This window comes from Diaporthe batatas (assembly GCF_019321695.1).
Source record: "Diaporthe batatas strain CRI 302-4 chromosome Unknown Contig00014, whole genome shotgun sequence".
NCBI classification, from domain to species: Eukaryota; Fungi; Ascomycota; class Sordariomycetes; order Diaporthales; family Diaporthaceae; genus Diaporthe; species Diaporthe batatas.
Genome location: NW_025408561.1, coordinates 933,459 through 956,039, shown reverse-complemented (window position 1 = coordinate 956,039; position 22,581 = coordinate 933,459). Strand labels below are relative to the sequence as shown.

The 22,581-nt window shown below is 49.1% G+C and overlaps 5 protein-coding genes across 5 annotated transcripts; 2 read left to right on the top strand and 3 right to left on the bottom strand.

The window, feature by feature from the left end:
* Positions 1-90: 90 nt before the first annotated feature.
* KVR01_011106 (uncharacterized protein) lies at positions 91-4,857 on the bottom strand. The gene is made up of 2 exons (XM_044793936.1): positions 4,452-4,857; positions 91-4,083 (listed from the first exon to the last, which is right to left on the bottom strand). Exons 1-2 carry the CDS (start codon positions 4,761-4,763, stop codon positions 193-195), a joined length of 4,203 nt encoding a protein of 1,400 aa, XP_044640253.1. The 5' UTR covers positions 4,764-4,857; the 3' UTR covers positions 91-192.
* A 1,058-nt stretch (positions 4,858-5,915) lies between these two features.
* On the top strand, positions 5,916-7,195 carry KVR01_011098 (DNA 5'-adenosine monophosphate hydrolase). The gene is made up of 2 exons (XM_044786876.1): positions 5,916-6,246; positions 6,314-7,195. The coding sequence occupies exons 1-2, from the start codon at positions 6,054-6,056 to the stop codon at positions 7,066-7,068; spliced, it is 948 nt and encodes a 315-aa protein (XP_044640245.1). The 5' UTR covers positions 5,916-6,053; the 3' UTR covers positions 7,069-7,195.
* On the bottom strand, positions 7,173-8,445 carry KVR01_010956 (uncharacterized protein). Its single transcript, XM_044786591.1, has 3 exons — positions 7,699-8,445; positions 7,561-7,607; positions 7,173-7,501 (listed from the first exon to the last, which is right to left on the bottom strand). Exon 1 carries the CDS (start codon positions 8,208-8,210, stop codon positions 7,710-7,712), a length of 501 nt encoding a protein of 166 aa, XP_044640103.1. The 5' UTR covers positions 8,211-8,445; the 3' UTR covers positions 7,173-7,501; positions 7,561-7,607; positions 7,699-7,709.
* Positions 8,446-10,461: 2,016 nt separating this feature from the next.
* On the bottom strand, positions 10,462-15,386 carry KVR01_010868 (uncharacterized protein; the record flags this gene model as incomplete). The annotated part of the gene is made up of 7 exons (XM_044788231.1): positions 10,462-11,392; positions 11,536-12,080; positions 12,153-12,261; positions 12,746-14,043; positions 14,498-14,711; positions 15,032-15,255; positions 15,317-15,386. 7 exons carry the CDS (start codon positions 15,384-15,386, stop codon positions 10,505-10,507), a joined length of 3,348 nt encoding a protein of 1,115 aa, XP_044640015.1. The 3' UTR covers positions 10,462-10,504.
* A 4,191-nt stretch (positions 15,387-19,577) lies between these two features.
* On the top strand, positions 19,578-20,726 carry KVR01_010973 (uncharacterized protein). Its single transcript, XM_044792733.1, has 3 exons — positions 19,578-19,852; positions 19,983-20,185; positions 20,258-20,726. Exons 1-3 carry the CDS (start codon positions 19,723-19,725, stop codon positions 20,279-20,281), a joined length of 357 nt encoding a protein of 118 aa, XP_044640120.1. The 5' UTR covers positions 19,578-19,722; the 3' UTR covers positions 20,282-20,726.
* Positions 20,727-22,581: the final 1,855 nt, after the last annotated feature.

Below are 22,581 nucleotides of genomic sequence, written 5' to 3'. Positions count from 1 at the left end.
CACGGTACCTACCTACTCCTTACGTAAAGGACCTAACAACAGTCTCGCCTTTCCTGTGTCGCTGTACACTTCTGCGGGCGGGCGGCAGACAGACAACCATAGAGCAGCATATCCACCAGAGTTCATGAGAGCTGCGGGAGGATGAAACAGCTATTGATCTCGGATCGGAATGCCGCGAGTGAGCGCGGATGATCACGCATCTAGCCCATCTAGCTCTATCAACTTCGTGACCGCTCTGATAACATCATTGTCCCGGAGATCTATTGACGGGTTTTCCACCTTCCTGGCGATGATATTGTCAACCATACCCCTGAGCCTTGAGATCAGGACGCCTATGCGGGCCCATCCCCTCAAGCGCAGCCACCCATCCACAACGAGGCCTCGGCCCAGCGTGTCTAGCTCGATAGCCCCGGAGAACATCAGGAGGGTGTAGGCGTTGAAAGCTGGGCAAGTCAGTGAAAAGCCAAATGGTGGCAGGAGGTGAGGGAACCAGGCCCAAAGATGTGATTGTGAGGTCTGGTACTTACGGGTTAGGTCCCGAATAAATATCTTGGACGTGGCCATAAGTGTAAAGTACGACACAAATGCTGCGTTGCCGGAAAATCCTTGGCTGTCGAACAATGTGCTGCTGGGGTGCACAAATACTCGGCCGTTCTCCTGGTTGAAATATTTGATCGTCTTGGCCTCGGGATCGAGCTCAACGGCCCCGGACACCGATGCCATGTATTTCTTGTCGGGGAACTGTATTCTCGCAATCTGCGGGCTGAAGGCCGAGGCCGTCAGCGCTCGGAGGAGCGGCATAGATGGGGACTGAGTTCTGTTTTTGCCCGAGTAGACGTCTGCTGAGTTGACAATGCCTACCTCGGCGAGGGATGAGTAGTACTGCGTTCTCGTTGAGGCGATATCTGACATGGTGTTGTATGATAAGAAGTTGTCGTCACAGAATCCGCGCACCTGGCGCTGCGGCACCCGGTCTTGCATCATCTCGTCCCACTCCTGGAAAGCCCTCAAGTCTGTCAAGAGGTCGCCGTCTCCTTGGTAGAACCCCATCTTCGCTTGCTTTGCCAGCTCTCGCTTATCTGGAGGTGACAAGAACGGACTCTTCGTGCTCAGAATCGCCGCGATAGTAACGCAGTCATCCAGGCACCCGAAGATTGCACCGTACACCATCAGTTTACCACAGCGCAAGTCTGCAGGGATCATGGCAAGCTGTTGGCCAAGGGCCGTGAGCTCGTCTCCGTCGAGAGCTCCCATCCGACGCAGCATCTTGACCGCACCTTCAACAGCCAATGCCTCGGGTGGTGTGGGAGTACGGCCCAAGAAACCAGCGACATCTTTGTTGCCCATAGCCCGAACAGATAAGCACAGTTGTTCCAGCGGCACTCGTCGTATCTCGGGGTCCGGTCTCTCAAGCATGGTTTGTTCTTCCAGATTGCGAGTGTAGAGCTTGTAGCACTTTCCGGCCTGTACACGACCAGCACGTCCTCGACGCTGCTTACAAGCGGCGCGAGATGCCCACGCCTCACCCAGCCTGCGCATGTTGTTCTGTGGATCGTAGCTCGTCTCCTTCACTCGGCCGCTGTCGATAACGGCGACAATATCATCGATCGTGATAGATGTCTCAGCAACATTGGTTGCCACGACTACCTTCCTCTTCCCCGGGGGTGGAGCCGTGAACACACGCCTCTGTTCCTTGGTTTCGAGGGACGCGTGTAGGGGAAGCACGTACAGGGATGTGACAGAGCTGAGCAGTCTGCAGACCTGGTTGATCTCTGCAACCCCAGGCAGGAATATAAGTATTCCACCTGATTTCTGAGTCTGGGATAGCTCCCCGTCGATGCACTTCGCGGTCTCCAAAAGGAGGTTGTAGTTAATTCGCATGCCAAGGCTCTGAATCACCTTGGAAACTCGCTGCTCATCATCCAGGGCGCGGCCCTTGCTGTCGTTGAAATCCTGTTGTCCTGTGAACCCAGTCTGATGTATAATATCATCCAGGTAGAAATCCTGAACAGGAAAGGTCCTGCCAGCTATTTCAACAAATCCAACCTGGAGTCCGTCGGCCTTGAAGTAATCCCCAAACGTTGCAGAGTCCAAGGTTGCACTCATAAGGATCAGTTTCAAGTCCTTCCGCTTCGTCAGGACGTCGCGCAAAATGCTGAGCAAGAAGTCCGTGTCTAGAGATCGCTCGTGAACCTCATCTATCACGACATGGGTGACATCTGCGAGAGAAGCCACTACATCGTTGATATGGCCGCCAGAAGTCTGTAAGCGCCTGAGAAGCACGCCAGTCGTGACGAAGGTGATCTTCGTGTCCTTGCTGGTCTTGTTCTCACCGCGAATAGAGTAGCCGATTTCTTGACCAACAGTCATACAGCGTTCCTCGCTCACTCGATCCGCCAGACCAAGGGCAGAGATCCGGCGAGGTTGGGTGACGATCATGTTCGCGCACTTGGCGTAACCTCGTCCATAAAGATCGTCGAGTATGAACTGCACAGATTGTGTCGACTTGCCCGAGCCAGTCTCGCCCGAGATGATGGTAATCTGATTTGCCTCAACCGTGTCAACGATGTCTTCTCGGACTTCCCAGGCCGGCAGATTCCGGCGTTGCGCCAACATCTTCTGAAAGGACGGTGTCTTCTGCCTCTCCATCCACCTCTTGATGGAATCGCTCTCAGGGACCCAGGACACGGGCTTGGGATGTCGCGATGCTTTCTTGGCCCTCTTGCGAACAGACACTGTCTTCTCCTCCGAGGCTGCGGATGAGACAGCTGCAATATCGCGAAGTGCACCCGGCCTCTCAACAATGTCGTTGATGTTCTCCTGCATCCAGCTGATGGTGTAGAACATCTTCGTCTCCTCACCCTGGAGGGACTCCGCCATATATGCTAGGGTCTTCTTGATGATACTTAGCTTGATGTAGGACGGGAGGTCTGCAACTACTGATATGATGAGTTGAGACGGGTAGTGTGGTGATTTGCGGAGCTGAATGAAGGCCTCGACATCTTTCTTTGCTCCATTTGTGACCGATTCTAGCCGCACCTGGCAGACATCTGCCCCCAGGCGGGAGTACTGCTCCCCATATAGAGACTCAAGACTTGCCAGCTCATCTTCCCACTGCTGGTCACGGTCCTCGGGCGACAAAGCGCCATCTGATATGGCGAATGCGTCATCATCCGACCCGCTGCTCAGGAGGATCTTTTGAAGCGCCTCGGCCGCCTTGCCCTCGTCTCCAGCGTCATCGTACACCTTGCGACAGAGTTCGATGGAGTAGCCGGACTGTGCCAAGCGCGTCGCAGCACCCTCTCTTCTCAGATCTGTGGCTCCAACCGTTATGCCCGCACCGTACTTTTCGGGCAGGGCCCATTTCGGTAGGTCATCCTCGGGCACATGGATCAACAACCACTCGAGCGCCTCCTCGCGGTCCTTGCATTCCTCTATTGCCTCATCGACGTGACTCGGCCGGAAGCCCAGATCCTTGAACTCTTTGACAATGGACACCTTCTGGTCCTGGCTCATGACGACAGCATGTGGGTTCCAGACAGTGTCGCGTCTGAGGAGGCTTTCCAAATGCTGTCTTGTCTTGGTGCCCATCTCCATCTTGGGCACAGTGGTCCAGCCCTTCATCGGGTTATGGCCGCCACCACCGGCCGCTGCGGCGTTGCCCCTGAGCACCAGACCGGAAGCACCTGGCATCTGAGCGGCCTTCTCCTTGATAGCCTGCTGCTCCTTTCTCTTTTTTTCCGCAGCCAACTTTGCAGCTTGCCTCTCCTCCATTGCTTTGAAGGGGTCGGCCTCGTACATCCAGCCTTTGCCATCCTTGACATCCTGCTTCTTCAAGGCGTCAAACTCCTTCCACAACGACTTATAGTCTGGAGGGAGGATCATGCTCATGTTTTTCATATTGCACACCCTGTATAGAGCATACGTGGCTGCAAAGTGTTTGGCCTCCAGGGCCGTGGGCTTGTACGCCAAATGCACATGGCTTGGGGGTAGTTTAAACGGCTCAAGCCTGACAGTTTCTTTGGTTTTTGGGTTCTTGGCACTGAGTGTGACCATGGAGGAGAAGCCATCGGCGTTGTGTCGCTATTAAGATATCGTCAGTATAGCTCTATATTTGGGGCAAATGATTGGAATGGAAATGGCCTTCCCCGGTCAGGTTCAGCATTGCCATTTCCTAGCTGCGAGGGGGACAACGTTCCGCGAAGAAGGGCCCCAAATAGTATCCTATTTACACGGATAGATTTCACAGAGGATAACCTCACATGGAACATCTCTTGTGGGACAGTGAACTGAGTAGCTGCTGGAGAAACCCCTGCAGGCTCATCTCACAAGGATGGCATCCTGAGACAGCCCGGCATAGCCCAACAGCCCATACGTGACACTCTCATGGTTGGAGTCCTGCGCTGTGGGGTGGGCAGTCGCCCCGAATTTAGGATGGGCATAGTTCTCACCTGGTGGTAGTCGGGCCTCTCCCATTTCATCTTCTGGCAGTGCTCTGAGAGAAGGTTCACTGGAAGCTTCCCTGTCCATGACTGGCCTCCTATGATCTGCTTGACTGTTGGTTTTGGTGGCTCAGGAGGCCCATCCTCGGCAGCAGTAGACGGCCCTCCCTTCTTCTTCTTGTCGGTGGTGAAAATAAGCAGGTCATCCTCCGGGGGCGCGGCCTTCTTCGCAGCTGATGCCTTCTTGGCTGGGGCCTTGGACGCTGGGGCCTTGGCTGTTGGGGCAGGGGTACCGGCCTTGTCCTTCCCTTTCTTCACCATGTTCACAACGAGGAAATCAGACAGTCCAAATGGTGTTGTATGGTTCCATGGGTCGTTGACACTGTCGCTGTCCAGGCGGGTGAGTACTGGCGACGGGTGGCTCAGGGTAAAGATCAGGGTTTGTCTCTCTCACTAGCGGGAGGCGAGTTGGGGGCCTTTTTTGGCCAACTAGTTGGGGAAGGCCCTGCACTCATAGGGCTGAAGTGCCTGCTGCACCACCCTGCAGCGTCCTTTATTATGAGGGGAAGCCGGAAGCTTTGGCCCAAGGAAAGTCAGTGCAACTGGGCGCTTGAGTACATAGTCATCTTCTACAAGGCCTGCCCTGCCGTGTATTTGAGACCCATAGAAATCATCATCTATCATTTCACTGTGCCCTCGTACTGTACTTGCAGAGAAGAATCTTACCTATTCACAAAACAGCTTATTCCTCACAAATACAAACATTCATTCATTGGCGGGCCTAGTATTCCTAGCTTTGTCTGTCAGGGTTAGTTGGACACACTCTCTCTTCCAAAGATCAATTGATATCCATGCAGCACAGCAACAACAGTATCAGTAGGCAAGAAGAGGCAAAAACAAAAAACATACAACACCAGGTATTCGCTGGTCGTCACCGACCCAACTACTAATCCGGCAGTTACCAGCTTGTCTATGGGAGAGCGGACGGGATCCCGAATTTTCTGGTACTTATGGTCGTATGTGCTGGGAGTGTTTTCCCGCCAGTATATATCACCAGTATGATGCTTGACGCGGATGGGCAGTGTCAGCTGCCGTACCGCTCAGACAACCCCTGCCGGGACCTAGATCGTCATCAGAGAAGAGTTAGAGACTGATTCATACGTTTCGGTAGCCAGTTAGTGGACATGCAGACAGGGAGCACCGTGGATGGAAATAATAAGATTGCAGGGCCTGTAGGAGGCCCCCGGTGATGTACGCTTGCTTCACTGCCTTCCATGTTCAGTTTCCAGGGGGGTCAACGGGCTTCGAAGGCACACATGTAAGTATAAGTAGGTACCTAGGTACCTAGATACTCGAGTATGTGTGTACAAATATGCCTGTGAGCCTCTTAATCTGAGCTAGTGGTGGTCGTGGCTTCGGAGCTTGACGTGTGCCGCCTCAAATGACGTCCCATGACGCGCCGTGGGACGCGCCGTGGGACGTAGGACGTGGGGTTCTGAAAACCTGAGGGGATGTGAAGCTCTCTCTGTTTGTCACCAATTGAGGCCACTTGCAAGTGTTCGTTTACATGCTACATGCATTCTTGGAACTAAAAGCAAGACCAGAGTCACGATGGGCTCTGAGTCTTGGGACCACCGGCCTAAGAGGCACCTGCCAGCATCTCCTGAGACTCCAAACAAGAAACGACCACCTGTCGGTGAAGAGGCCTCACCAGCCGACCCTGAGGATGCCATCACCCGGGATGAGATCCAAGGCGCAGCGCTGGCACCGGACGACGCCAGTTCTGGCAAGGTCCGCAATGCTTGTAGGCTCATCCTCCGAGATCTGTCCACGGCCAGCTAACTGACCACCGCGCCCGCCGTCTGCTCTAGTCTCGGAGCTTATGGCGCCGAGACCCAAGCCAAAGCCTGAGGACAAGCCCGTCAACCCAGCGGTGAGGACCAGCTCCTTCCCCAGACGAGACGGTCTGGGCTACTACATCGCAAATGCGGAGACCCTGCCCTCGAGCAGCGTCATCTTCGCGAACCCAGGCTTTGTAGCCATCCGCGACCTATACCCCAAAGCGACGGTGCACTGCCTCCTCCTCCCTCGGTCCCCAGACAAGATCCTGGTCCACCCGTTCGACGCGTTCGAAGACGCGGGCTTCCTCGCCTCTACGCGGGCGGAGGCGGCAAGGCTCAAGGACCTCGTCGCCAGGGAGCTCCAGCGGCTGGTGGGCGAGCACAGCGCCGCCGATGGCCCCCGGCGGGCCGTCCTGGACGGTGAGGTCGAGCCTGAGACGGACGCAGAGGGCAGGGCAGTCCTCCCGAAGGGCAGGGACTGGATGGCAGAGGTCAAGGTCGGCGTACACGCCCATCCGAGCATGAACCATCTGCACGTGCACGTCATCAGCCGCGATATGTATTCGGGTAGGCTGAAGGTTAGGAAGCACTACAACTCCTTTACCACCGGCTTCTTCGTGCCGCTGGACGATTTTCCTCTGGCGGCCGACGACCCGCGGCGGGACCAGGCTGGTTGGCACGAGAAGCCCATGCACTGCTGGCGCTGCGGGCGCGACTTTGGCAACAAATTTCAGGAGCTCAAGAAGCACCTCGCAGAGGAGTTCGAGAAGTGGGTGAGGGAATGAGTGTCGCGACTACTCCCTTGTAGTTGGACGAGCTGGGGGTTCGCGGTATGATGCCTACTTAAGTAGTCTCACGAGGATGGTGGTCGACACTGGTGTCAGGACATGATGGCAGAGCATTAATTGGAAACTGATACCCCTCCCCTGTTTGTCGTACAGCCGCCCTTATGGAAAACAACAAACTCCGTCAAAATCAATTTACACTCGCAAAGAACAACATCAAAGCCTTGCGCGTTTGCAGGTCGTCAATCGACGTCGTCAACCGACAACCGGACACCAGCCAAAGAATTCATTACTAGTCAGATAGTTGAGCCTGTTCCAAGAAATGACCAGCTATCGCCCGACCCCCACACGCAAATTCGTCCCTCAATGATCACTGAAGTCCGAGTTTGCGGCCGACCATCGTGAAGAAACCGCGATTGCTCGTTGTGGTGTCCTGTGAAATCGCGTTGAGAAGACGACCAAACAAGATTGAGAAGTGGATGGAAGCTATACCTCTACAAGAGGTCCAGATCCTCGATCTGGGTTTCCGTGCCCGTCATCTGCAGTGTCACATTGTTGTTAGAAAATCAATCCTGTAGAGCGAGACATTTGGTAAGGAAACCAGGGAAGGGGTTGGTATCCAAGACTTGCCATCTTCCGCTTCACTCACCGCCATCCTCATCGGAGGCTTGCTCGTCGTCGCCAGCCTTGTCCTTCTCGGCGTCGCTCTTCATGTCGGCGTCCTCCTCGCCAAGCTCCTCTTCCTCCTCGTCAGCCTCCTCGGCCTTGGCCGCGTCTGACTTGCGGCCCTTGGGACCGCCGCGAGCGACGGTGGTGCCCTTCTTGGTCGCGGCGGCGGCGGCTTTCTTCGCAGCGGACGCCTTCTTGCCCGTTCCTGGGGGTCTGCCGCGGGGACGTCCAGTAGGGACGTAGGGAGCCTTCGGCTTGCCTGGTCCAGGGGGGCGACCGCGGGGCCGTCCGGTGGGCACGTAGGTCGAGGGCTTCTTGACCTTTGCACTGGAGACTCCAGACTCGGACGCCTTGGGGCGACCGCGACGCTTGGGGGTCTCGTCGGCAGCGGCTGCTGCGGGGGGCGACTCGGCGCCACCTTCACTCCTTCTGGCGCGGCCACGCGCCTTAGCTGCGGTCTTTGTTGGTGCCATTTCTCAAGGTGACTTTTGTCACGGTCAAAGACGGTCGATGGATTGAAAGGTGCAAGTGCCGACGGGGAAAGGGGAAGAGTGGGGTTTGGTGATAACCCGCTCGACGTGCCGTGTTTGCAGTCAATTGCTTGAAAACAACTTGCTAGTCAGTTGATGAATGTTTTTAGAGCTAAAGAGGAGGTATGGAGAGAGGGTGCGTGTGTGTATGTAAGAGAGAGAGAAAAAGAGAAGGGGGGGAGAGACAGAAAGAGTACCTACCTGGGTATGGAGATGGGTGGAGGGAAAAGCAGGGACGCGAGGTACGGAGTATGCTTCTGCGACCTGAACCTTGTAAGAAGCTCCAACAACGCGACGCGTCGAGCTGCTGCAGCTGTTGTTTTATTAGGTAAGCCGCTTGCTCCTGAGCTCGCCCCTGCAAGCTGTGGGGTAGGGGCAGCTGACCTAGACCCTTGAAAACGGGTACCCAAGTATGGCCCGTACACAGAACCCTGTTCACCGTCTTGCTTTGCGGTATAAGTCGGTTGATGTTGGCTTCCAAGGTTGGCCTATCTGCGGCGTAGGCAGGCACGTTGGTACTACACGTAGTGCTGTGTAGCTTAGGCGTTCGTAATATCAGGAACGGCTTACTCTCTCCCGTGCAACAAACGAGGTGCTTTGCTCGGGTGTACCTACCCCCTCCCCCTCCCCCTTCCCCCACCCGTATGACAGGATGATGACAACCTTCTCACCTGCCGTAGGATATCGATATCCTCTCATATGATACCCTCACAACTTCCTATAAGACAACACATCAGAGGTAGGCAGGCCGCAGTGACTCTGTTGCGAGGTTAAATGCCTTTTTTTTGTTTTGTTTTTGGGGGATATTACGCTAATCTTGCATGTGGTAGGTAGCACATATTGCGGCCTGTCTCATTAATTGACATCTTCAAGTTGTGCCCGTAGTCCTCGGATCAACCGCGATCCGCTGCTGCTGTCTGTCGTTCAGCATGAGTGCCGACTGGATATCGGCTGACGACCTCGATGAGGCCTGCCGCGTCCTCTCACGCCCGTTCAAGGTCAACCAGGCCTTTGCTCGGCCACCACCCGGCGAAATGCCCACGACTGTCTTCCAACCCCTCCCATCCTCCGCCCCGGTCTTCCAGCCAGGCTTGCTCGGCCTGCTGCCTCTGGAACTCATCGAGAATGTCTGCATGAGCCTCGACATCGCCTCAGCATTCAGCCTCAGCCACTCAAGCCGGTATGCTCGCGAGGCAGTCGCCAGCATCAAGGAATTCCGCCTGGTTGGGAGGCACGCCGCGGGCTGTCTATGGCTTTACCTCAACACACAGGTTGCTCCCCATGTGGAAGTGCGCACGCTGTACTCGGCCCTGATAACACGCACCTGCAGCTTTTGTCGGCGGTCCGCTGATCTCTTGAGCATCCCAACCGCCCGTCGCTGCTGTATGAAGTGTTTTACACGCGGCTTATTGATGCCTTCGTACCTGATTGACCTGACCCGAGGTGTCCCCGGGTGTCCCTCGGCAAAAGTTGTCAGGAGAGACTTTCCAGTCCTGCGCACAATACCTAATACTTATGGTTGGAGCCAGAAAGCGGTAAGCAGCCCCCCGAGCCCGTTTTTATCTGCTGTTTTTCTGCTGGCATTGGACCTTGATTCAGCTGGCTGCCCGTGGGAAAGGGTCGTTTGCAGGCAGCACCGTATCTGAGGACCTGCTTGTGCAGTGCGTCGTTTTTCTGTGATCTGATATCTGACTTGGGACTTTTCAGATCGGGAGGAGGCGGTACGTTGTAGCAGCCGAGCACGCTCACCAATTGCAACAAGCTTGGGATTGCCGCCTGCCCCTGTCTAGGCATAGCCATCAACTCTCGTTCACGACGGTCACGATGCTCCCCCACCTGGACCCCAAGACTCACGACATTCAGGAGAGCTTTACGTGTCGAGCATGTATGGGCGACGCATGTAGCACGCGCGAGCAGTTTATCGCACATATACGGTGCTGTGCCGGGGCCGCTCATCACTGGCACTTGTTTAAAAGAAGTAGGCCACACGGCGACCGATAGCATGTCTGATAATTTGATGCACCTTCGGGCACGACAACATGAGCACGCTGCACTACGATTTTCTCGCCGACAGTGCGTTTCATTCTTCTCATTGGCACACAGATCTATGTCCGAAAACTAGACAAGTATGTACTGTACACTTCAGCAGCAAAGTGGTTGAAAAATATTCGAAGGGACCACATGTCCGTCGAACCATCAATCTCGTATAAGCAAGCTGTGCTGCGCTCTCTGCGCTCTCACCAGGGCGGCATGTCCCAAGGTTCCACAGTACAAAAGGTTGGTGCCGCAAAGGTGCCGCATCCATCACCGTGAGGGTTCAGACAGCACCTGGGGTAGTACGGGCAGCATTCAGAGCCTATCGTTGTTGTGTATACTGGGCCTGTAGTTGTCTCTGGGTCGGGAGGTGGCTCCACTGTTGAAGTTTCTGGTGTTTCGGTCTTGCTCGGAAGAGATGAGGGAGATGCCGTCGCTGAACTGGACCCAAGCTCACTCGTGGCAACCGAAGTGCTGACCGACGTTTCGGATGCTATGGAACTGCTCGGAGGGACGGTACCTTTCCCAATAGTCAAGGTGAATGATGCTGTGCGCGTTATAGGGAGGGAAGTGGTAAGAGTCAGCGCGAAGGAAGCCTGCGTTGTGGATTGGGACGGAGACACCGACTCGGTGACTTCCTCAGAACTTGAAATTGCCGTGACGGAGCTGATATGCCAAAGTGTTGTCATCGTAGTCCATGCCGAGGAATGATCGGTCGGCCGAATCGAGCTCGGAGTCCAAGTCGAGTCCCAACTGGTAACTTGACTCGTATTTGCATGAGGGAGACACGGCTCCGCGTCTACCGTCATTGTTCCCTCGTCTTGAATCTTGATTGGCGGCATTGGACAAGTATTCATAGGCCCGTGTGCGCCGTTATAGGCCATATTCACAATGCTGGGGAGGTTGAACGGCAGCCTCCCCAACCATTGTGCTTGGATCACCCCAGCGGGCCCGTCCGTCCACTGGTAGGAGAGGGCCGTCATGTACTGCTTCATCCGCACTCCCCAGGGCACATGTTGGTTTCTTTCATCACTCCAGGCGAATCTCTCCGCGTTTTCCGGCAAGCCTAGAAAGTATGCGGTCAAGCCAGCCTATTTCGCCGCATGTGTTAACAATTTGACTGTTCAAAATGGTGTGCTCTCTGGCTCTCGAACTAGGAGGCTGAATTCCTGATGCTGGTTGAGATGATTCACACCAAAGGGGGATGGGGTAAGAAAAAATAGCCGGAACCTACCACTTGAGCCGTAGCACCGCTTGTCTGTTGTTCATTCATCGTCACCACCCCATCATGGATCGAACATGAAGGTATTTCAAATGCAGGCGCATAAACATCGATCCAACCAAGGCTTGTGCCCGCTGGCAGTCTGGGGTCGTTATCATCCTGTATGAATACATCTCCCACGTGGACTCCCCTGGGACACGCTCCCGGCCAGAGGGTTCCGTCTTCGAGGGCTCCCGAAACGGTAATCATCTCGCTGTCGCTCGTACTTCCGAACAGCGGAATCATATCTCCAATTCCCGCGATAACGTCTGGGACTATCCTCGGGTCATCAGGCCCAGGAGGGTAAGCGCCTTGATTCCCTGTAGATTGGACCCAGATGATGCCATTCGACCTGGCTGCTTTTTCGATATCGTCGTGGACAGTCTTCACGGCTTTGAGGTATTCAGACAAGTCGTTCATCATGTCTTCCACATCCTCTTCTTCCAATGGAGGGTACCTGCGGCCAGCGAAAGACTCCCATGTCGACCTGTCGTTGAGGTAACGCGAGAAATGGTAGCCTGAACGATCCCATGTTAGCCCCAACACTTTTGGGGAAATAGACTGGTCATTCTGATACTTCAAAAACTCACCGTTTGAATTGCTTATGACTGATCTTCCATGCAGTCCCCGATCCTTGACTGTCTGCACAATATGAAAGTAGCCGTCGTGTAGCGCATCTGGGGTCCCTATATCCGGTATCTGCAATCTTGGGAGTTAGCTATCAAAGAACCGAAGAAGTGACTTCATAGTAACATATCAGGGGATTGGACACAAGGCGGCCATGGGCTGTCTCAAAAGCTAAAGCTTTGTTTTATAGGCTGAAAAAATGTGTCTTGTCTGTACTTGAATGAGTGAAAATTGTAAAAGTTGAGAAGTTGCTTACCCAGGTAGCATCTTGCCCTAATATAACATGGCTGTCGTCAAGCCATGCGTTTGTAAGCTTGATGAGATACAGTTTGGACCTGGGTGCGAGACTGTACGTATGCCCACCAGCTAGGCATGCCATAGAGGTTCCGTGACCGGACCAGTCGGTCATGTCTGCAGGGGCGCGATATTGCTCCGGGACATTCGGCAAACTTAATTCATTCGAGACGAAGTACCACTCAGGATTGTGCATCTCGCTCTATTATATCTCGTCAGTATGAGTCTCGCGCAGCAATCCCCTACCTTATGTCTGACTTACCTGCCAAAGAGGCCCATCAATGGAACCTCCGCTATCCGTAACAAAAATGGTGACGCCTTCGCCCCCAGACGAGTCTCTTGTGTACGTAAACTGGTCGTCCACGCCCTTATGATGGGAGAATGCTGCTAGATTTCTCTGTGCTTGACTCTGTTCAAGCTCGCGCTTTCGAGTGGCAGCAAATGCCATTTCAAAGGGGCGATTTTGACCTGCCTTGCTTTCTCCGCTTTCCCAGCCTCCCTCGCTTCCTTCAGAATCTTCAAAAATAACTTGAAGGCCCCATCTCTTCTTCTGATCGAAAGTCGGGTGCATGTACACTATGCGCACGAATGGTAGTGCCCGGATGATCCTTGCCTTTGGTATTGTGATCCAGGTCGTATACCCTGGGCCGTACGCAGGCTCAAGCCCCCTCTGCGTCAGATCATCGTTGACAGAGGCATCAGTAGCGGTCTTGGTCCCCCTACCTTCGTCTAGTGTAAACGTCCAGAGTTGGAAAATAGGGATAGAGAAGCCCTGTTCGAGTAGAATGAAATGTACCCGCTCCTCATCTGGTTCTTCCTCGGTCTCTTCCCCAGCGCCAATCTCATTGAGGACCCAGACACTTGTGACCAATGCCCCACCTGCAGTGATCGGTAACCATTGGGCCGAGCAAAGGTTCCATAAACTTTGGATTACATCAGGCGAGTTTGCTCCGACAAGGTTCATTATGTTCGCGAGGTTGCTGAACATTCCCTTCGCTAACGACACCTCAGGATAGGAGCTGAAAATGCGACCAGCCTTAGTCAGCTCTTGTAGCTCAATAGAGGTAAAGGATGCCAGATTCTCATTGACTGCCTGCATAGCGCCATCCAGCGCCTCTGCTGCCCCCTCAAGTCCGGACAGGGCATTGCTCAAGCCATCCAGGATGGAGTTCGCGGTGACGCTGTAACTGCTGGCCTCGGAAGCATAGCCAGCGGCGGTGGCAGCATCGACAATACCGGCCTGCATCATTCTAGCCGCGATCGAGAGGAAAGCGTCCCCGATTGAGCTTGCAACGCTGATGAAATCCGCCTGGGCTTGCAGGAAGCACCCAAATATGCCGAGGAAACAAGTTGAAGGCTGGAAATGTCTCGCACCAAACTGCACGGACCAAGAAGACAGCTGCTGGCTTGAGGAGCCACCGTTCTGGCTAAGCTCCTGGTAGCTTGGAATAGCAAGAGATACACCATCTCGAGTGATGGCCGATGAGGTGATCGTGGCTGTTGAGGAATCGCTCAATATGATTACCAAAGGGTCTTGACCGGGAAGTGGTGGATGGTAGTCTACCCCATCAACAGTGAGAGTAACATTCGACAAGGAAAAGCCCTCGAAGCTAATGTCTTGTGTGGAAACAGGGCTGTCGGAGGTGCTGGTGAGCGTCATGCTGTTGCTTCCACTGCTCTGGCTCTGGCCCGCAGAGATAGATGACACGGCTGAGGTCAAGCTGCTTCGTGCTGTATCAGAGGATTGTGAAGTCAAAGGCTGAGTTGTCGGTGACTGCTGGTCTGCCGATGTCTCTGTTGCTGATGCCTCTGTTGCTGAAGTCAAAGGCTGAGTTGTCGGTGGCTGCTGGTCTGCCGATGTCTCTGTTGCTGATGTCTCTGTTGCTGACGTCTCTGTTGCTGAAGTCAAAGGCTGAGTTGTCGGTGACTGCTGGTCTGCCGATGTCTCTGTTGCTGACGTCTCTGTTGCTGACGTCTCTGTTGCTGACGTCTCTGTTGCTGACGTCTCTGTTGCTGACGTCTCTGTTGCTGATGATAAGCTCGGTATGGTGTCTGTATTCCTGGTGGAGGGGCTGTCGCTCAAGACGGCAGAAGAAGACAAACTCCTGGAAGACTGGGTAGTTGTGATTTGAGGAGACTCTTGCTGACTCGACCCAGAAGTTGGGGCAGGAGAAACAGAGGACGAGGAAGGATCCTTGGTCAATGTCCCCGAAAGGGATGGCTCCTCGCTCTTGCTCATCTCATCGCTCGAGCCAGATGTCACCAGAGCACTTGATGAATGGTCTGGTGAGCTGGCTTCGGTCGAAGCTGTAGTACTAGACTGTCCTGTTTCATGGGAAATCTGCGAAAAAGACATGTTTGGAGAAGAAGACGTCCCACTGTTCGTCATGGAACTCATAGAGGATGTCTGTGAAAATCCAGGCTGTGATGATTCCAGCGTAGAGATTGACAAGGTCAAAGTTTGTACGTCCGATGACCCATCAGATGACAGAACCAGATCAGTTGTAACAGTCACTAAAGTTGTGCTGAGGACAGGCGGTGGTGTAACCCAGATAGTGTCCACAAAGGTGGTTGGCTGGAAAGGTTGTGCCCATGATGAGGCTGAAGTGGTTGTAGAAGCGGATGACACCCCATCAAAGACTGTGGTGGTCGACTCGGCCGTGACAGTCATGGTTTGTACAACCTGGCTCTCCGTGATACGCTCCCAGGAAGCTCCTCCCAGAGAAGGTGTAGGTGTAGCGGTGTCCATAGCTCGACTGTGTTGCGCCCGAACTAGAATGAACACGAACGGTGAGTATGTGACGAGGCTTTGCAGGCAAGACTGAAAACAAACCTTTCGCGCCAGCGGGGATGGCATCCACGAGCGCACCAACCAAGATGCACAACAGGGCGACAAGTCTCATGACGACTAGAATTGATGGTCTCACCATCATGGCAACTGTTTGAGTTCCTTTGTTGGTCGAGATGGTTTCTAGTTGCCAAATCCTCGTGATGTCCTGGTTTGATGTTTCTGAGGAAGGGTGGGCTGGTGCAGATCAATGTGTAAAAGAGCTTGTTGGAAGCACATCTAGCGCCAGGAGACGATGCCTGGGTACGGGGTACGTCCCTTCCAGCACTGGAGCTTCTTTTCTTTCTGTGCCCCGCCCAGTTTCTTGTCTACTTAAGTACTTAGCCTACTGAGGGAGGCACTCAAGTACCTAGGTACCTAGGAGTGTAAGGGTCTTGCTTCGGGCTTGACAGAACATGGAACAAGTTGCTGAGTTCAAACACGCCCTGGGGCAGCCAGAAGGAGCAATTACCCGAACAGGCATTTCATGAGCAAAAGTCTTTTCTCCTTTCCTACTGAGTCATCCCTAGACAGCACTCAGTCAGCGACCAAAGAGACTGAGATCTCGAGTCCTTTTTACTTCCCACTGCCAGTTGATTATGACAGTGCCGTTCTTGACCCTACATCTAGTTCTGGGCTTCAGTTAATACCATGTCAGCAAGTAACCTTCACAGAAGAGGGCTTGCCCCCACCACGGGAATTTTTGTGAAAGTTTCAGCTGTCTTGTCTTCAGTTTCTAGCAGGGAGATCTTTTCCCTATGGTTTCAAGTCATAAACAGCGTTAAGAGGGGTCCAATAGAATGAAGCTTTGGCACTGCTGCCTTCTGAAGTTATCTTGCTTGGTTTTCCTCCTTGACGCACATTAGTATTGCAACTATACCAGGCCATATAAGTTCATTGATTTGGAGTTATACATAGGGTTTTCAAGAATACTACTCACAGGGCCTGCAACTGGTGCCCTAGGGTATTCTCCAATGTCAATTATATTTCAGTGAGTAGACCAAGACTCCACAGTTGCAATAAATTAATTAGTAAGCCTAACTACCTACCTACCTAAATAGATAGGTAATATCCCTAGCCTACATTCTAATAGTCCCTTAAATCTAACTACTCTATACTTATATTTATATATATATATATTTATTTTTACTTTATTTATATTTCTTTATAATTTTATAAGAAATTCTTTTTTAATTATTAAACTTTTTTAAAATATTATTTTAATTATTATAAAAAGTATAAAAAAAGATTTATAATATACTTATAGTAATTAAAGATAAAATATTTATATAAAAGTTTTTAGAATTTAATATATTTTATATATTATATTTTATAATTATTTTTAATATATAAAGTAAATTTATTATTTATAAATTTTATTAACTTTTTTAATATTTAAAAAATTAATTAATATTATTTTAATTAATTAAAGTAGTTTAAAATATACTTTAATTTATTAAGAAATATAAGTTTTAATAAGTTAAATAGTCTTTTTTAATACTTTTTTATTAAAGAGGAAATAGTTAAAAGTTTTTAATTTATTACTTTATTTTTAAAAGTTATAAATATTAATAAATTAAAATAAAATAATTAAGAGTAATAATAAAAAATATATTTATATAATTTAATTTAATATAATTACTTATTATAAAAGTTATTAAATTAAATAATTATTAAAATATTAATAAAAAGGATTAATAAAAAAGTTTAAAATAATATTTATAATTAACTATTTAAAAATAGTAAGTTACTTTAAAAACTTTAATTTATATATATAAATCTTTTATAAAGTATATATCTATTATAAATAAGTTTTAAACTCTTTTATTATTTTAAAAATTAAATATATAATAGTAATAATTTTTATAATCCTTAAAGATTATATAAATTAATAGTTTATAATAATAAAAAGGGTTAAATAAAAATCTATTATAATTAAATAATTAAAAAGTCTTCCTTTTAAATTATATTAAAAATTTATTTAAATAATACCTTTTATAATTAATAAATATTATATATATATTATAATTAACTTTATATAGAAATACTTTTAAATAATATCTATATTATTTTTTATTAATTATTAATTTATATATACTTTAATAATTTAATATATTAATTTTTAATTTACTTAAAACTATCTTTAAAAATATTTATAATATTAAAGTAATTATAATTTTTATTAATAATTATAAAAAAGTTTTTATTATTATTATAAAATATATATTAAAACTTTTATAAAGTTAAATATTTAATTTAAATAATAAATAATTAATTTATAATTATTTTTAAATATAAAACTCTTAATATATATTTTATTAAAAATTAATAAAGTATTAAAATAAAAAATAGAAAAGTTATTATTAAATAAAGTAGTATATATTTTTATATTAAATAATATTTTTATTAATTTTAAAAATTATTTTTAAAATTTTTAAATAATTATAATAATTATATAATATAATAGTTAAATATATTTATAATAAATATTTAAATTTTATATAATAATTTCTTTTATAAAATTTTAAAAATTAAAATTAAAAAATATTAATTTAATAATATTTATAAAAAAAGTTTAAAAGTTAAAATATTAATTAAAAATTAATAAAATAATTTAAAAAAAAAGTTTAATTTAATTTAAATAAATTATTTATAAATATTAAAATAGTTTAATAAACTTAAATTAAAGTTAAATAAATATTTAAAAAAAATAATAAAAATAATTAATTAAAGACTTTAATTATTAAGGAAGATAAAATTATAGTAATAATATAGATAGGGTTAAGGTAAAAGGGTGGTTAAAGGAGGAGATAGTTGGATTTAAGGGACTGTTGGAATGTAGGCTGGGGATGTTATTAGTATTTGTGTAAATGGGATATGTTGGTCAGGAGATATACTCAGAGCCACTGAGGAGCTTGGCAAAGTGATTGATCTAGAACTATGGGTTGGAAGGAGAAGAGAAAGATTCCAAGAAGACAAGTCAAGCAGACAGATTTCCATATGGATACTTGTGCTCTGTTCGGGAAGGACATGTTGCCTTAGAATTATGCACATGACACTTGACATCAGCAACTGTTCATCGACCTAAGGGAAGGCCTTAGGTGAGATACTCAAGTAGATTCCAGCTGAGGCTCACTGCAGCAAGGAGCCTCTAGAGAAGTGGGCCCTGTGAGAAGCCTAGGGGCATATTAAACCCTGGGAGACAGAAATGCTGGCGTGGGAGAGAGAGAGAGTCTTGGTCATGTCAAGCTTTTTTCTTATCAACAGTTCTCAGAAGGAGCAGAGTTTATAGGAATTCTTTCAATAAACACCAGCCAGAATTGCTTCTGTTTGTTAGATTCAGATAATAGATGTACATGGCCTCATGTGTGCGTGGATCAATCCTCAGCATGCCCAGGTGTGCTTCAGGTTGGATCAAGCACTCATAAACTTTTGATGAACATAGTGGCTGGAATATCGCTACCTGAGTATTGGCTAGTGCACGGAAGAGATGGACAGTCTTACTACTATGTACAGGCCCCTGAAGCCATGACAAGATGCATGTGGTCCCGGTCAGGCAGCTCAGGTCCAAGCTCGAGTTGCATCAACCGGCCGATTGGGGCGCGGTCATCTGCTCAAGTGCCCGGCGCATTGGGATCCAAGGAACAGGGACTTTCCCGACCGAGGGTTCCCGTGCATGGTCTGCCCCGTATTTCCGGGGCTATTAATGTGGTACCCTTCGTCAGCTCGGGTGCACATGTGCGCAGCGACACCCTTCCAGTCGAGAGGATCATTCAGGAACTGGCGACCTCTCCTTTTCCACAAAGCTCAGACGACGCCATCGCTCAGTCCGCGGCTAAGGCCCTGAAGCCTACTAAGTACAAAGCATGGACACGAGCCGTGTCTTAACCCCCAAGCTACTCGGGACGAGACAAGCTTTTTTGGCGGGAAACAAGCATTTCGCTTGCCGTCTTAGCCGCTTCCCACTAAAGCAGCCGCCAGCCACTGCAGCGGAAAGGGGCACCGTGCCTGGTCGCTACCCAATCGGACCTGGCCTGTAATAACGCTGGAATGCTGTGGCTTAAATTGGACATGCAGGGACCACGACGGCGTGAGCACAGCAAACTTCTTCCCGAGCAGACGACGGTGTGATACGAGATCACTTACTGAAAAGGGAAAGGCGATTGTATCAGCCCTGAGGGTAGCAGCGAGGAGGTGGAGCATGAGACCACCTGGGCAAGCTGGGCAAGCCCTTCTGCCTTTGCAGCATTTCAAATGTGACGCGGGCAATTAGACAGCGCCCAAAGCTATATAAAGTCGAGCCTGTCATCGCCACTGAAACATTCGAACATTGAACGGTAGCAAACTTATTAGGACATCCTCTCCATTCCGCTGAGGACCCATTCAAGCGTAATTGATTGCCACCAGCCAACATGAGACCGTCCACACTCTCTCTCGCTTTTGTTGCCATGCTGGGCGGGTTTGACATCGCCCACGCAGTCTGCACCGGCTCCGCCCTCGCCATCGGTACCGCAAAGGACCTTGGAACCGGTTCTACACAATGTAAGGCCGTCCCCGGATTTCCGCACAATTTCATCCCGGCCAGCCAGGGGCTTCCATAGCTTGTCCCGTTACGGCACCTGCACCTGGGCTATTCCCACCAATCCGCATCTCAGGCTCTAACACGGCTTAGATAACATCTACGACGGTACCTGCAAGACTCTCCAGAGCCTTCAAGTCAACACCGCCATTGGCCCGTGTGATTCCCAATACTTTCTCTGTGCCTTGGGCACCAAAAATATTGAGGTCTACGACGATCCAACAACCGGTGTCTCGTATGTCTGCGCAGCTGATACGAGTTCCGAGACCTGTGGGGGTGACGCAGTCAGTCTATGCGTAAGTGTCTCTTGAGCAGCCTGAGCACCTTGCCGGGTTAATCTTCTGCTGACATGCAATCGATGTGGCCAGTGTAAGGAAGGTTTCCGACCTTGATTGATGGTGAAATTTTGGCTCCCGGGTGGATTTCATCTTTCATATGCTATTTAAGTGCCTTTCACTACGGCCATGACCCAGTTGGGGTGGGGAAAACATCCTATTTGATGGACATCTTCTTAATAATATCAGCATTTTAGCCCCCCTTGTAGTTTTATTTGTTTGTGTTACTGTTCTAAAAGCGTGCATTTGCTATTGTTTGACAAAGAGGAGCACCGCACCCCGACATCTGACAAATTATTGCACTTTATGTGAATGCTACACATCCACAGGAGACCCACCTAATTATATCTTTCATGTGATCTTATTATTAAGAGAAGCACTTGTAAAATGTGCTGAGATTCGTCTGTCCTATGTCAACCGGTGGCCTTGGTGTTGAGGGATAGATACTTACTTAAGTAGGTACGTAATCTTGATAGATTGCCGAGAAATGCGTGCTCTAAGTTCTAGCCATGCTATACCTGTCTCAAGTTCTCTCCCGTTCTCAGAATGGGTAGATCGAATCTCACTGACGACATATGTGTCTAGGTAACGCGCTAGTCATTTTCGTGATCTTAGAAAAGAAGATACCACAAAATGTGCGACCAGGATATCACCGGCTATGAAAGCCCTGGAGGGTAGAATACACATGTAATATTCTCCTATACAGTAACTACCTAGGTACCTAGGTGCTTCGCCTGTTGAAATCCTTTTTACAGTCAAAATCTTGGCTGGAGAGTATATCAGCAAGGTATGTAATTCAAGGTCGTTGTCAACAGATCATTCATTGACGTTTGTTGAGGAGCATTACACCGGGCACCTGATGTTAACGACCGACTCTCAAGTGCTATGTGCCCAGACACGACATAATTGTGGTCTGTATATAAGTTGCAAGACATTTTCATCTACATTAGGCTGAGACCACATGATCAGTCTTTCTTACACTGTTAGTGACATTGTGCGTTTTTAAGATACTGGGTCTTTGAGTGTCTCCTACTGTGTGAAGGGGCTGGACGTCTTCGATATGTATATTTGTGTACGGATTACGAACCTTAGAACGAAGCCACCACTTGGACATGCTGTATAGGATGTAACATGACTCTGCTCTGGCAAAGAGCCTCATGATACAGCAATTTGAGGCAAAGCAGGAACTCAATCGAAAGACTGACTCCTTATCACCACTGCAGGCGATGCTTCCAGACAACTACCTGGGTATGTGGTAGTATATCCTGGTAACTTTGGTGGGTCTAACGTTTAAGCGATAGACCATGCCTGCCTTGAGATTACAGCTAGCCAACTTGAGAATGCCCAGGCGGCTTGCCGCATTTGTTTTTTAGGCTCCTATGTACGTTCTTGTCCCATGTGCAACCACTTCGGAAGATAATTTTAGTATCGATTTGTACAGGGGACCCTGCAATCTCATTTCAGCAACCCAACGTCACTTACATCCACATCAGATCGTAGTTGGGAGCGGTTGCTTCCTTTGTGGTGATGTACACATATAATAATGAAAAGTTGTTGAAATGGGATAGCCGAAGAGGGTCGGCTACATATGTACTTAGGTAACATCATCCCCCCCCCCAGTGCTATGTGGTTCTAATGCCTTTCAAGTCCTTGCGTTGGCCACATTTAATTATTTTAAATGTTCATGGTGATGAGATTCAATCTGGTATCATTTCTGAGCATGCTTCTGTCCCTGATTTTGGGATTGTCCAGACTGGTGATGGTCAGAGATTGGTCATGGCCGAACCTTAACGTCGAAAGAATCTTACTTGTGAAAAATTGTCCATGCTTTGTTCTGGTTTGCCCATTTGCTTCAACTTGGCTAACTTGATTTCAAATAGTCTCAGTGCCTCCTGGGATCCAATGCGAGAATCTGTTGCTGTAGTTGTCGAAAAGCTCTGTCCACAATTCGAGGAAAAGTATCCTCGGTTGTCATCTTGGAAAACACCTGATCCATGTTTGTCTTAGTATATGACTGCATGGCCAATGGCTTTCGTCTTTCAACTAAAACATGGACGCACCGTGAACAACACCATATTTGGGAGCCATCTCAAGGTCGTTGACAGTTCAGGTACTAATGTCAAGGCCCGTACCGAAGGTGAGGAAGTTGAGGTGATCGCCCGCTGGCAGACTTTCTTAATAAGCGCTGTCGTGTGTTGACAGAGGGGGACCTTGATGAGGGAGGCGGCAGCGACTCTGTCACACAAGAGAGGGGGAAGACGCACACTTTAGATGTCTCTGTTGCTGAGAAGATTCAAAATCATGAGATTCAAAGGGAACAGAAATAATAAAAACCTGTGGCGTACCACAGGCCCACA

Coding starts and splice junctions, on each gene's coding strand:
- KVR01_011098 (XM_044786876.1), top strand. CDS start 6,054: ATGGGCTCTGAGTCTTGGGACCACCGGCCTAAGAGGCACCTGCCAGCA. Junction 6,247..6,313: donor TGGCAAGGTCCGCAATGCTT/GTAGGCTCATCC, acceptor CGTCTGCTCTAG/TCTCGGAGCTTATGGCGCCG.
- KVR01_010956 (XM_044786591.1), bottom strand. CDS start 8,210: ATGGCACCAACAAAGACCGCAGCTAAGGCGCGTGGCCGCGCCAGAAGG.
- KVR01_010973 (XM_044792733.1), top strand. CDS start 19,723: ATGAGACCGTCCACACTCTCTCTCGCTTTTGTTGCCATGCTGGGCGGG. Junction 19,853..19,982: donor TGGAACCGGTTCTACACAAT/GTAAGGCCGTCC, acceptor AACACGGCTTAG/ATAACATCTACGACGGTACC. Junction 20,186..20,257: donor GTGACGCAGTCAGTCTATGC/GTAAGTGTCTCT, acceptor CGATGTGGCCAG/TGTAAGGAAGGTTTCCGACC.
- KVR01_011106 (XM_044793936.1), bottom strand. CDS start 4,763: ATGGTGAAGAAAGGGAAGGACAAGGCCGGTACCCCTGCCCCAACAGCC. Junction 4,084..4,451: donor AGAGGCCCGACTACCACCAG/GTGAGAACTATG, acceptor ATATCTTAATAG/CGACACAACGCCGATGGCTT.